General features: G+C 40.2%; 1 protein-coding gene across 1 annotated transcript in view; it reads right to left on the reverse strand.

Moving 5' to 3' along the window:
* Positions 1-14561, reverse strand: part of oprl1 (opiate receptor-like 1) — a 110379-nt gene that overhangs the window by 32855 nt on the left and 62963 nt on the right. The window contains exons 2-4 of the mRNA XM_078255913.1: positions 7595-7682; positions 6551-6733; positions 2792-2882 (exon numbers count right to left, since the gene is read on the reverse strand). Of these exons, the coding sequence (XP_078112039.1) occupies positions 2792-2882; positions 6551-6733; positions 7595-7682 (362 nt within the window). The remainder of the gene's footprint in view (positions 1-2791; positions 2883-6550; positions 6734-7594; positions 7683-14561) is intronic.

Raw genomic sequence — 14561 nt, forward strand, 5'->3', positions numbered from 1 at the left:
CATACCAACAATTTTGTTAATAGCTTAGTTTTCTATGCACTAAAAAGGTATGTATTAAAGCTTTAGGCTTTTATTGTAGGCCCAGTTTAATATGCAACTAAATTTGATAAAATATGTAGTAGGGTGTCCCTGATCCGACCCTCTCTCAGATAATGGGTTCTTGGCTTAAAAAACGTTGAAGACCCCTGCTCTAAATACAATTATGAACTTGAAAATGAGCATAATATGGGCACTTTAAGTGCTCATATTATGCTCATTTTCAGGTTCATAATTGTATTTTAAGGTTGTACCAGAATAGGTTTACATGGTTTCATTTTCAAAAAGTACCATATTTTTGTTGTACTGCACAGCTCTCTCACTGCTGCAGATCCTCTTTTCACCTGGTCTCTGTTTTAGCTACAGAGTGAGACCTCTTTTCTTCTTCTTCTTCTGTACTATCTTTGCTTGCACTCGCACATGCGCAGTAGCTCAGATGTAGATCATGTCAGCTAGCTAGCTCCATAGACAGTAAAAGAAAGGCTGTTTCTACAACTTCGGTCAGTTACGAGGCAGGATTAGCTGGGAGACTTCTAAATGAGGGCGCACATGTAAGTAGTTCTTTTGTAGATTATGGTGAACTTGTGTGTGTTGTAGCAGTGCTTTGCTATTGAGAACGAGGTAGCATGCTAGTATTAGCATTAGCGTTAGCATGCTAACGCTAATGCTACGAGCTAACGGTTGCAGTTAGCCAGCTCGTTTCGGCTTGTGACGTCACAAGCCGTGCCGATTTTGAACAGCTCACCCAGAGACTGAAGGCAGAACACATTCAGAAACCGTATCTCACTCAAAACAGCATGGATGGATTTTTTTCAAAGTTTGTATGCGTGTGGAAGCACCAGAGACACAAAAGAACACCACAAATCCCAGAAAAAGTGTTTTTTTCATAATATGGGCACTTTAAAATTTTAGATATCGTAATACGGTAAGTGTTGTCTTTTGTTGTTTAAATGGCTGCATTACAGTAAAGTGATGTCATTTTCTAAACTAACCAGACTCCTTCTAGCTAATTTGTTTTGCACAAGTATAAATGTTTACAACGGCGTAGGCCACTTCTGTAGGCTACGGCGTAGGCCCTGCATAGAGCTTACTTACAACCATAAATCAGCCTTTAGAAAGACGATTAGCACATTTACAGAAATGTTAATTAATGTGCGCTGTCCTTATAATTAAAATTGATCCAAAAAAAAGAAAAAAGATTGGCATTTGGCAACATATGAAGAGGTATGGAAGAAAACAATGAATGGATCTGACACTGACATTACTGGACATGAGCAAGATCACAAGACAGGTCCCGGACTTTCTGCTTGCTGCAGGACTAGCCAAAGAGTTTGGACTGTTGAACGGATGAACGGTGGACAGCCGCAATACTGTAACGCATCCATGAACTGAAGAAGAAGAAGAATAGAAGCTATGCATCCTTGTTGAGCTGCACCAGTGCAATGAGGTTGCTTGGTGAGTGTGACGTGTGCACGGAAATGTCAATTTCTTTGGTTCTTATTTTCCATGCTCTTAGCAAATTTATGTTTTGTACAGTTGAATGGATTATGGTTTTGCTTTGTATGTATAATACCACACGTGAAACTGAGTATAATTACGGATTTCTGTTGATTGAATCCATTTTCCTCCTTCAGTTGATCTCACTCGTGTGTGTATATATAAATATATATATATATATATATATATATATATATATATATATATATATATATATATATATATAATGTAAATGATGTTAGCAATTGGCAAGTTTGTGTTTTTCTAGTTATTCCATATAAAAACATTCAGTCATCTGGACTGTGTGAACGCTACATGGACTTTGTGCAAAAGGTTACATCACATCTTCAACTGGACCGACTCAAAGTCATTTCATAATTTATCAACATCACCTCTGCTGATTGGTTCGGCAATACAGATTGAGTCGGATATCTCTTTCTATTTTGGAAGATATCAAGGTGCACGTGCTGTGTGAAAGTTAATAACATGGAGCTCTATGTGGAGTGTCAGTTTGACATCTCTGCGCTTGTTTGATTGGAAATTAAAAAAGGAAAAGAGGCACCGTGCAACAATGTGTGTTGAGCCTATTAGTCTGACGCTCTGCAATTAAAGCTATAATAAAAAAGTGGGACAGTGACAACATTTGTAAATGGGTTCACTGACATCACACCTCGTTTTGCATATTAATTAGATATTAAAATTCACACAATCACAGGCACGAGTGGAATGCATGTAGGATACAGTATGTAAGGTACCCTGCTAATTATGTTAATGCTAAATGTACAGACATTGACTCTTCCTGTATGTTTTGTAAACAGAATATAGAAACAATTTCTCACCTTTGTTTGATTGTGAAATTTCCAAAAGATTTTGGACAGATTTGGAGTCTTACTTTTTTTTAAACCCACTAACTTTGTCTACTCTTTAAATCTAAGATGTTGTAAATTGCTATGATAATCTAGAAAATTGCGCTCTGGAATATTTAATTAATTTCATTATTCTTTATGCCAAATTTTATATTTGCTATTTCATATTTTTTTAACTATTCTCATAGACCGGAATGCTTTACGTAAGTCACTCAGTTTGTTAAATAAGAAAAAAAAGTACTACACTTTTGAAAACTAGTAACTTACCTGTTCTTTACCCTACGTGTACAGCTAAATATACTTACAGTATGTACCATGTGTGTGTGTGTGTGTGTGTGTGTGTGTGTGTGTGTGTGTGTGTGTGTGTGTGTGTGTGTGTGTAAATAACTTACTGTTATGCTCTTGTTCCTCCTCCACATTTCCCAGGACCATGGCTGGGACGCCAAAGGCCGAGGCCAACACCCACACACAGATATTCACCACCTGAACACATGATCACATGACATGATGGTGAACTACAGATTCCTTTGAGCTTTGACCAGCATCATCTGCTGCTGTTGTGTTTAATTGAATTTTTGTCTTCAGCTGCATGTCAAAAGGCTTAAAGGGTCATTTTGTTTTTTGTTTTTTGTTTTAAACCTGGAACCTATTTTCCTATGTTTTGTGTGTGTAAGTGACTGATGGGAACAACAATCTTTGAAATTGGACCAGTATTAAGCGTGAACGCTGTAACGGGCAGCCGCAGACCGGGCTGCAATGTAACCCTATAGGGCAAATATGCGTTATTTACAAATGTGCTTTATTTTGTCACTGAAATGCTCAGATTAATATAAAAGTGTCATTATGGAAAGGATACCTATAGAGATAGGCCTTTTTGAAACCTCTTTAAGACCTTTCTGTTTAACCAGAAACAGCTCTGAGGTCGCTAGCACTAAGTCCACCAGACTCCATTTAAAAAAACAATACTTTTAGCGTGTATAGAGCCAACATATTTTTACATGTAAATCGGTAAACTCTGTGTTTATTTCAACCAAAACTAGAGTTGTGATGGTTGGAAAAGTGGAAAGACGACCCAAAACTGCTTTTCATAGTTTAATTTTGTTTCTGTTATGATGCTAAAATGAAATGTTTATTTACATGGAGTCTGGTGGGTTTAGAAAACTCAATTTTGCGGATGTTTTTGTTTTAAAAAAGGATCTTACTCTTTAATAGAAAGAACGACCTCCTTAGAAATCCTTTCCATAATGTTGTCAGCCTGTCAGTGGCAAAACAACCACTTCTGTGAAGGTAAATACAAGCTGGACAATTTCCCTATTAACTTACATTGTAGCTTGTTTTGCTGCTGCCGACTGCAGCGATCTCGCTTAATACTGGACTGGAAGATTGTTGTTCCCATCAGTCACTTAGGCTATGTTTAGACGGAAACGATCTGAAGAGAAAACGCAAAAGTGGTGTTGCATTCTCGCTTTTTATTCCGCGTTTAGACGAGGGGAAATCTGTGTGCATATGGTGATGCAAAAGTGTGTGAAATTCGATGTAGTATGCACGCTTAGGTGGCTAGGTGGCACTGCCACACAACACCACCAAGGCCACACGCCTACGTAGAACCTTCCTTCTTATTCTCTCCTTAGTAGAGCGAAACCAAAACACGTCGAAGCGAACAACAAAAGCTTGTCTGGAAAGACAAGGAGGTGGAGTTGCATGTTTGTCCGATGATGACCGGCACAGTCGACCGTGATAAGCCACAGCATTGATAAGCCGCAGCCCTTCAGCCGCTGCTTGAGAGCGAGAGGCAGCAGGCAGAGGAGGGTGAAGCAGACCCTCCTCTGCCTGCTGGCCGCTGCCACATAGACAGTTAAAGAAAGACTCGTTCTCTCTCTTTCTCTTCATCCGTAAAGTTGTAGCCTACTCTGGCTCAAATGAATAGCCTACATATGGTCATCGAACTATGACAACCTTATCCACATCGTCGAAATCATTTAAATATTGAGCCATTACATTGAAAATCTTTTAGATAACAGGAGCCTATAATTTCTGTAGCCTACTCCGTAACAACAGACTACCTGGACGCCTTTTACTCGTCTCTCTCCACACCACTGTCTTCATACTTTTTGGCGTTTTTAAGCCCCAAAAACGCCTTCGCTGTATAAACGAAAGGCACAGCCGATAAAATATTTTTTCGTTTTCACTTGCGAGCGTCATCGCGTAAACAGGGCCTTAGACACAAAAACATAGGAAAATAGAGGTTGAAAAAAAACGGTAGTTACCCTTTAAGGTGTCATCACAGTGTTTCATGTTTCTGTTTTATTGCTTATTTCTTATTAATGTTTAATATGTTTGTTTGTGTATGTATGCACATATCACCAAGGCAAATTCCACATAGGGTAGCTACTGTGGCAATAAACTTTATGAAATAGGATTCTGACAGAATGTCTACTCGTCTAAGTCTGTTGCTGAAATTGCTGAAATAGCTCCCATTTCTCAGAGCATCTTATACAACTGGTGTCCACACAAAGCACCATATCTAGATATATAAATAGACCATGACAATTGTGGGTCATGTAACACAGTGCAACACCAGTTTTTCATTCTTTCTTTACCATAATCATGAACAATTGCACTTGACAATTTGAGTTATTTGGTTGTGTAACCTCATGCTTTATTTAGAGTCGGCTTTCTGGTGAAGTCTGAAAGGTAAAGACTGCAAGTACACTTTAGATCAGAGCAGGGCGCGGAGCGTGGTCGGGTGGCTTCTGGGCCTCCAGCCCCAAATGTTTTCTCCAAAGCCCCAAATCTTTTTTAAATAATTTCAAACATTTGGTCATTTCCTCAGTCTCTCTGACTGGACCTGCAAATCAACAGAGCAAAAGTCATATGGGGAAATACCGCCATTCATTCTGTGACCTCTACTAAAAATAGGTTTCAAGATTAGTAGTGCTGTTTGCAAATTCCTACCCTACCTATGTTATGTATCTTAAAAGAATACATATAGTATCTGCCTCTCTTTAGGTGGCAGGAGTGAAAATGAGTCATCCTCAACATTTGTTGTGTTCTGGTTTCAGAATGATGAAGACAGTTGGAGAACAGTTAGATACAAAACAGGATGTAGGCTCGACAGGATGGTTCTTTTCCTTGTCAACTATCATGTTTTTTTCCATAATGATGTATAGATATTTAGGCATTCTATTATCTCAAATGGTTCAGAAAATAGTGCATAATGAATGTGTATATATGTTTCGGTTGACTGTAGAAACTGAATTGCCCTTTGAGGATAAATAAAGCTATCTGTATCTGTAATATCCCATAGCTGTTAGCGATAATGACAATAAGTTTATCCTTTATCTTTTGTTTCCCAACATGACAACCAGTGGTGGGGTTAGAAGGGGGTCACAGGGTGGCACCGGCCCCACCTGAAATATGATTGCCCCCCCGCAAATCAATTGGGCTAGAGTGCTGTCAATCCGACAATTGTGATTTCCTGTCACTTGGCTGCCTGTTCTGCCAATTTTCCCAGCCCTTGTCACATGACTGATTCATGTTTCCATGGTAACTATCACAAGTCGGATACCATGGAACCAGCACTGGAATTTTTATGTGGCAGACTGATGCTTTTGGCTACATTGAACGCATAATGTATGCGGACCGTTAGCGGAGCGTATGTGCCGCGGAATGTATCTTTTAACCAGCTACACCAGCTGCGCACACACGGCGTAGGATTGTGTGAGTCACAGGCGAGACGGAGAGCTTTTGCTTTGGGATTGTCGTTGTTTCTTCAGTTTCTGGAGCCGACACAGCGCTGTGATACATCAATCTACTGTCAGCTGTTATCAGAGGACGTAGGTGAGGGAAACAAGAAATAAAAACAGAAACCCTCAAAATGAAACTGCCAATATGCTCACCGACGTCATTAAGTTGTTTCCTGTATATCGGTTGTTTAATTTAAAAGAAATAATGACACTTTATGTGTAGAAGGGCCACACACACCACGCATAAAAAAATATGAATAGAATATTATTTACACAAAGTCAGTTCAAAGTATGTTTTGAGTTGACAAGTGAGCTGAAGTGACAATCGACATCTGGTCATTCCAGGGACTATAACGGAGGTACGAAGGTTTTTTTGAAAAATGTGTCACTTTAAAGGCTTTTTACCTTGGCCTTGTGAGGAGTCCTCATGTCCAGCGCTTTGACAGGGTGGCAGACGGCCACGTACCTGTCCATGCTCATCACCGTCAGGGTGAAGGTGCTGGTGAACATGTTGTAGTAGTCGATAGACACCACCGCCTTACACAGAGCGTTACCGAACGGCCAGAAGCCCAGAAACACATCGGTGCCCTGGAAAACACCCGGGGGGATAAAAGAAATCAAAGAATGATCACAGAAAATACAGCTGGAGGCAGAACAGAGAACTCCATCTCCTCTGAAATATGACTTTTGGACAGTTGATCATTCGCTGAAGCGGAGAACAAATCGGTGCAGTGAAGCCTGAAACCTCGAGCTGTAACAATTCCAAATGTTGCTGTACAATTTAATTGTCCCAGAAATAATTGTGATTAACAATATAATTGTCTCTTTCAGTCAAATTCTAAAATATGTATTTAGTTATGTATTACTTTTCAAACAAATTAAATTTTTTAATGAATCTCAGGATACATCTTTTGGTATATCCCTGTCATGTGACCCAGATAATGTAATAACACAAATGCACAGCCTATGAAGTCAACAACTCCTCTTTATTATATTATAAGTAAACATTCATGTGATTTTTGTTTTAAAGACCACTTCAGGAAACAGTAAAAAGTAACTGGAGATACTTTGAAATACTAGTAATCTGTTGCACGCGTGTAGCAGTAAGTCAGGGGTGTCAAACCTGATTTCATTAAGGGCCACACTGGAAAAAAAAGTATCACATCCAGGGCCAGACATGTATAGTTTATTGAAGTACTTTTATTTAATTTTTTTTTTTGGTTTGGCACACAACTAGCCAAGAAATGGCTAAAAACGTGCCAAAAATGTCAAAGAAAATGCCAAAAACATCAAAAATAGCAACAAAAACATTGGAAAATGCAACATAAACTAGGCAAGCCAAAATGTATTGTGAACCTAAATTGATATGCGGCTTGGATCAAAATTCACGAGGGGCCGGGTTTGGCCCATGGGCCTTGAGTTTGACACGTGTGTAGCAGTGAGTCCTACCTGGAAAGGTAGAGTAGCCAGGAACAGAGAGTCAGCCAGAGCCAGGTTGAAGATGTAGATGTTGGTGGCCGTCTTCATCTTAGTGTATCTGGGGAGAGAGGGAGCACAGAAACACAAAGGTTCAGTCAAATGAGAAAACTTGAGACATGCTGTTTTTGCTCTAGGTCACACACACACAAATTTTACATACTTTATTTGATTCCATATTACAAGTCAAATTTCATTAGGAATCAAATTTCCTGAATGATCCAACAGATTAAAACAGATTATCACATTGTTATGAATTATACAATTCTAAGGGTACAGGTAACATCGCCTTTTCCAAATAATTGATAATAATAATTGAACAGTACTTTGCCAACTGTTTGGCCCCTGTTTTAGATAGCACCCCAATGCAAAGTCCACGGATCGCCAGCCTATGTACGTGACCTAGACTACCAAACGCTGGCACAATGAGCTTGCATTTGTGCCCAAGGTTCTCAATGGTAGATAGCAATGACATAGCAATGACAATGATATTTTAGAGTCGTAGAACACCAATAGTCCTCCATAAACAAGTCAAATGCACATGACACCACAAAGAGTTTAACTATTTTGCCATTCTGAGAGATGTTAACAATATCTGGTGTATTAGCAATTCCTAAAAAAGAAGTGTTTGCAGGTGAGTTAAACCATTCAGATTGTACAGTAGTGTGTTTAAAGATCATCAGCCACGCAGGGACCACACACACACACACACACACACACAGAGTTAACACAGCACGTGGATGCAATTCAGGGACTTTGGTCAATATAATACATCCGTGCTTGGGAAGTACCCATGGCTGTGTTCCCCCATGTTACCGAACTGAACCGAAAGTACATTGAAAAACACGGAAGTACTAAGTTAAAAACCTTGTAATAATAATAATTAAAATAATAATAATAAACCTAGTCTCATAGCACATCTCTGTGAAAAACTTTGCAAGATCTCCCAAAACCTGATACTTTGCTAGATCTTGCAAAGTTCAATCAAGCGTCTGCAGCCAGGTGCAGTGTGCAGTCTGCATGACAAACAGAGACACTCTGTAGCTCTGCAGTTGCTTTGTACTATTACAATGCACAGGGTGTCTTTGTGAGGTGCTGCTGCTAAAATTGCTAGTTGGAATGAGATTTGGTGGATGCTTTTATCAGTGTGTGTCTGTGTGTCTGGTGCTGTAACCCCCCCCACCCCTAGTTTCAGCTGCCCTGGATAAAACTTTAAAAAAACGCATTGCAGTCAAATGTTTCCGCCTGCCCCCTCTCCCCCTCCCCTCCCCCCTTCTTTCAGTTTGGCCTTCAGCACTTTTGCATTTTCGCTTTTTTTCCCTTAAAACATCCCCTTCTTTCTTTCTTTTCCTCCTGGTGTCCTCTTGAAATCCCCATTTTTAATGTTCACTGTACTCAACACCCCTGGTCTCTTTGTTTTTTAGGTCTTTCACTCATCTATTCCCTCGCATCTCAACATCTGTGTCTTTCAGTCTTTTATCCTTTCATCCCTCTCATTAACTTCCTCTAACTCGGAGTTCTCTGTATCTTCCCTCCTCTTCACGTGTTATCTGCCTCCATGCCCTCAGTTCTTTCTCATTTCTCTCATCCTTCCTGCCTTTGTCGGTGCTGCATGTAAGATATCTTCAATACTTCTATGATACTTGATGTAAGATATCTTCAGTGCTTCTATGATACTTGATGTAAGATATCATCACTACTACTACATTCAATCTAACACTGAATGACATGAACAAAGAGACGAAGAATAATCAAGAAGAGCTGCAAATCAAAGTTGTGGAATGAGACTGTCTGCTGAAAAACGCTCCCTGAAGTTTGTCAAAGCAGCTATTACGACCTATGTTTACTTTTCTAGTGGCGGCGCCCTCTAGTTGCTTGCTAATGTTATTTCAGACTCAGGCTCTTCAGCTGCCCCAACAGAGTTTGCCTCGGCGGTGGACGAGGAAATAACTGTAACATCTACAGATGGAAGCTTGCTAATTTTAGCCGCATTACTATGCCGGAAGAAAACATCTTGTATCCTTTTCTGCAACATCTTCTTCTCTACAACTAACGTTCCAGTGAACTAGCCTCAGCCTGCTCGCTTCTCAGCGAGTCACGTCACTTGACTCACTTTCACTTTGACCTCTATAGCAGCTATAACAGTTAATTTTTAGTAGGCTATATTCAAACCTATCCATAACCCTTTTTTTTGCTATTTGCCTCATTATTTGATATACAAAAATATAAATAATGTCAGACAGCAAGTTAGTAATTATTTAAAAAATAAAAAATATAAAATCCAGCTCCTGCCAGCAGGGGGTGCTGCTGAACCCTTAGCACCTCCCTTCCCACGCCCTTGATCCCAGAATGCTGTGCTGACTAGCCAGACCCTTCTCCGCTCCGCAGCGTGTGGATGGTCTGGCAAAGCGAGACTACCACTGGCTAAACCTAACCCAACTGTGACCGTTTCACAACGTTAATGACATAAAATCACAACCTTTAAGTTCTCTGGTTTAGATGTGAGGTTATAAGTACGATACAGTGTTTCTCTCGACTCTGCAACCTTTGACGATAGGGCAACCATTTTTGTCTTATCTATCAAGAATGTCTTAAAATGCTTACTTTTTTGCATCTTTTCCTTGATCTTTAACTTGATGACTGGTGTCAACGTGTTTTACAATGTTTTTTTTCAGAAAAGCAACCTTTCTTTTACTCTATTTCATTTATTTGGACCTGTGTTTGTATATATAGCGCTAGCGAGCCATTTTTGTGCGCCTATTCCCGAATCCCTTAAAATACGTAAATCTTCACCAGGATTGATGCAACCGCCAATTTTGGTGAGTTTTTGAATATGAAAAAGCCCCTCAAAAAGGCAATTCATTTGCCGTAATAATAATTCCTTCAGTTTCAATAGGGCCTTCGCCGCTGTCGGCCCTCAGGCCTTAACAAGTTGCAGCTGTCGAACCAAAAACATTTTCCATAATATTAATCCAGGTCAATCTTATCATTTTTACCCATGAGTAGACGTGCATGTGGCTCAATCTCACTGTGATCAACTGAGAGGAATGTAATGGACTGTAAGTGTGTCTTTTATTAGGCACCCGTCTCTTTAAGTTCAGTCTGAACGTCAACTGGCAGAGAAAAGGCTCTTAATTAGGTGGGTTATTTTATTACAGGCTAGCCTCTGTCTTGTCCTCTCTTTCTCGGCTCTTCCTCTCTATGTTTCTCCTTTGCCCTGTCGCTCTCATTCCATCCCTCTTTTCCCACTTCTCCCCTCCTTTCTCAGCATCTTCCCATTCCTCTCTATCCCTTTAACCCTTCCTCACTTTTTCTTCAGCTTCTTTCCTCCTTCTTTCTCTCTCTCTCTCTCTCTCTCTCTCTCTCTCTCTCTCTCTCTCTCTCTTCGCTCTCACTCCAGCTACCTTCCCCCAACCTCAAAATCCTCTCTCCTTTCAATCCCTCTGTCCTTCCTTCCCTCGCTCCTCATCTACATAGACAGATAGATAGAGAGAGATGCATAGATGCATAGATAGATAGATAGATAGATAGATAGATAGATAGATAGATATAGATGCATAGATAGATAGATAGAGAGAGAGAGAGAGAGAGAGAGAGAGAGAGATAGATGCATAGCTATAGATATATAGATAGATAGATAGATAGATAGATACAGCAGATAGATAGATGAGATATATATATATATTAGGGCTGTCAGCATTAACGCGTTAATCATGATGCGATTAAGGGCCGAGCATAATGCGTTAATTTTTTTTAATCGTATTAATCGCATGCCGCCATTTATTAATTTATTTTCACTTCACTCGGCTTTGCGTCGTGCCTAACAGGCTACTATTTTGCCGTAGTTCCTCGTAACACATCCTGCTGCTGCAGGAATAGCAACGCGGATTTCGGTGCCACTGATATGTCTGCACTTCTCTCTGATGCTCTGAAACAGACGTTATAGGAAACAGAAACATCGCTGCACGTGACGCTAGTTAACACTATACTCGACAGCAGCTAAAGTTAGCCTACCGCTAGCTAGTAGCTGGATTAAACACGGTTACAATGCTGACAGCTAACGCTAAACGGTGTAAAGTGTGTCTGTATTTCACTGTAGAGGATTCCGACACCGGGATGTAACAATCTGCAGCTGCTGTTGTCGGAAAAACACAGATGGTGCATTCAACGAAACTGGTAATTTACAGCTTCGTGGTGCATTCAAAGTTGTTGTTAAATGCCCTTGTCCCATCTGGTGGTTGTTTTTTGTCATTCAACAGCTCTAGAGAGATATATAGATAGATAGATAGATAGATAGATAGATAGATAGATAGATAGATAGATAGATAGATAGATAGATAGATAGATAGATAGATAGAGTGTCTCACACTCAGTGGGGAAGAGTTCCACGGCTTGTGGTATGAATGATTTTCTGTAGCGATCTCCTCCCTTCCAATCCTCCTCGTCTCTCTCTGCCTTGCTGTCCTCCCCCAGCTCTTTCTCGCCCTCACATTCCTCCCCTCCCTCTCTCTGCATACTAAAGACTAGCAGAAGAGTCTTCAGAGAGAATATTTCATGGCTGTTCAGCTTTCCTCCCCTCTCTCTTTACACCAGGGACCTGGTCTACCCAGCCAAAGCCTGTACATCTATATATGTATATCTGTCCTTTTATCTCCCCCAGAACATATTTCTCTCATATACTCTCTCTCCACAAGTCTTTCTAGAGCTGTGTTCCAAAATGTTCCCTCCTTCACTCACTCACTATTCCCTATATAGTGTTTTTTTAAATATAGCGATGGTCTGATACCATTTTATGCTTCCCGATATCGATTCTGATACCTGAACTTGCGTATTTGCACACCAGTCAGTCATAGATTTTATTATGTTTTAACAGTTATATACTACTATCCCTGTATGGATGTGATAGTATGTCTATCTTTGTTGTCATGTTAAACTAAGCAATGAACGCCACAGAAGTTTCTTTTATTATCCAGTTGACAGTCAGTCATAACCGAAAAAGAACATAAATGAACTACTTTAAAGTAGATTTTCGTCGGGGCTAAATTACGAGGTATCGGATCAGTGCATAAACTCCAGTACTTGCCGATACTGATACAAGCATTTAGGCGGTATCGGAGGCTGAGGACAAAAGACACACCGGCAAGTCCAAGCAATGTTTGACAACACTACTACTCAAAAAGCGACATTTATTTAATATTTTTTCATATATTACGCTACTTTTGTGAACCCAAGACTTTTGTAAACTCATTTCAAGCACCAAAACAATTTAATGTAGGTATGTTTTTTTACAAGAGATTTGAGAATATCTCCGCTTTAGGGCCAAATTATCTCTTTATACATTGCTCTGGAAACATGTTGGGAATCTATATACAGAAAGCTGAGTTTGTTCTGAACATTTTGATATGAAACACAGGGATCAGTATACATGCAAATACCCTTAAAAGGTGAATTTAAAAAGCTGTCTAACAATGCCCCTAGACCTCAGAGGGTTAAATCGTGAACTATATAGGGAACGACCAAACAAGATTTTGGACACTCACTGAAAATATTGTTGCGTCAGTAGATGCGCCTGTTATTACAGCGTCATGTTACAGATGCTGTAACATGACGCTGTAATAACCGGCGCAAACAAACAAACCCAAACAATACTTCTAATACGTCCCTGAAACAGAGTACTCAGGAGAATAGATAAAGGTTGTATATGTTGCATGTTACATTTCCACCATTTAAAAATGAAAGCCCGCTTCATTTGCTCCAATGTGTGTGTGTGTGTGTGTGTGTGTGTGTGTGTGTGTGTGTGTGTGTGTGTGTGTGTTCTTGCGTGCGTGCGTGCGTGCGTGCGTGCGTGCGTGCGTGTTTAGGTTCCACTGGTTGTCCTCAGGTCCTCACAGGCTATGATACATTTCACTGCTATCATCACACAATCATGTTTTTCTTGCAGGAAATGTGGGAGTTTTTGTGTGTGTGTGTTGTATGATTACATTTACGGTGTGTGTGTTATTTGGGGGAAGTATTCCCCTCTGACAGCCTGGTTTTTGGACAGGATGAAAGGATGTGGAGCTCTGTCTCTACCTCCTGGGTGTCGCAGTGAGAGCTCTATCTCCATCTCTCTCTTAACTGTCCCATGATATTTAGCCCTGTTCCCTACACACATCTCATTTTCTCTTTCTCCCTCTCTGTCATTCAGTAAAAGTATGCAGTATTGCATTACAGTTATGAGTGCAAGACTGCTGGCAGGGCAAGACCAGAGAGGAAAAGGACAGAGAAGTGATCCCTGAGCAAAGGGAGACTGCAATCAGTATCATACATTGTGTACATTCAATTGAGCAGATAGATATTCTCGTACTGGCCTGTTACAGAGACATTTAGGACGTGTAATTTATGTCTTTTTCTTTTTGGCTTCGGTGAAGTAAAGGGTGTCACCCCCAAAAGAACATCAGCCCTGAATGGAACGTCTCCCCAGCTGCTTCCCGGCCGGTCTTGGAGCCCGAAACAGGAAAGGTGTAACATTTAATATCACATCTTTCTAATATATTTAGTTAGAAACTTCATCCAACGTCTGAGTCCTTTTTCATGACTGCTCAAGTCCGATTTTATATATCCTCGAGTCCGAGTCCAAGTACAAGTCATCAGTCCGCAAGTCCAAGTCAAGTCACGAGTCCAGAGAATAGAGTCTTGAGTCTATGATTGACAACTGAGTTGTGCATTTATTGTAGTCTGGATCAACCAGTGATGGAGTACTCGGGTCCTGGACTCTGACTCGAGTCTCTATTCTCTGGACTCGAGTCCGAGTCCAGAGTTGTTGATTGACATAACTGGATCGTTTCTAAAATTTGAAGATTTTTCTTTACTTTTAATACTTTAAGTACATTTTCTTGACGATACTTACATACTTTTACTTAAGAAACATTTTCAATGCAGGACTTTTACCTGTAACAGA

The sequence above is a fragment of the Sander vitreus genome, chromosome 7 (genome assembly GCF_031162955.1).
Source record: "Sander vitreus isolate 19-12246 chromosome 7, sanVit1, whole genome shotgun sequence".
NCBI classification, from domain to species: Eukaryota; Metazoa; Chordata; class Actinopteri; order Perciformes; family Percidae; genus Sander; species Sander vitreus.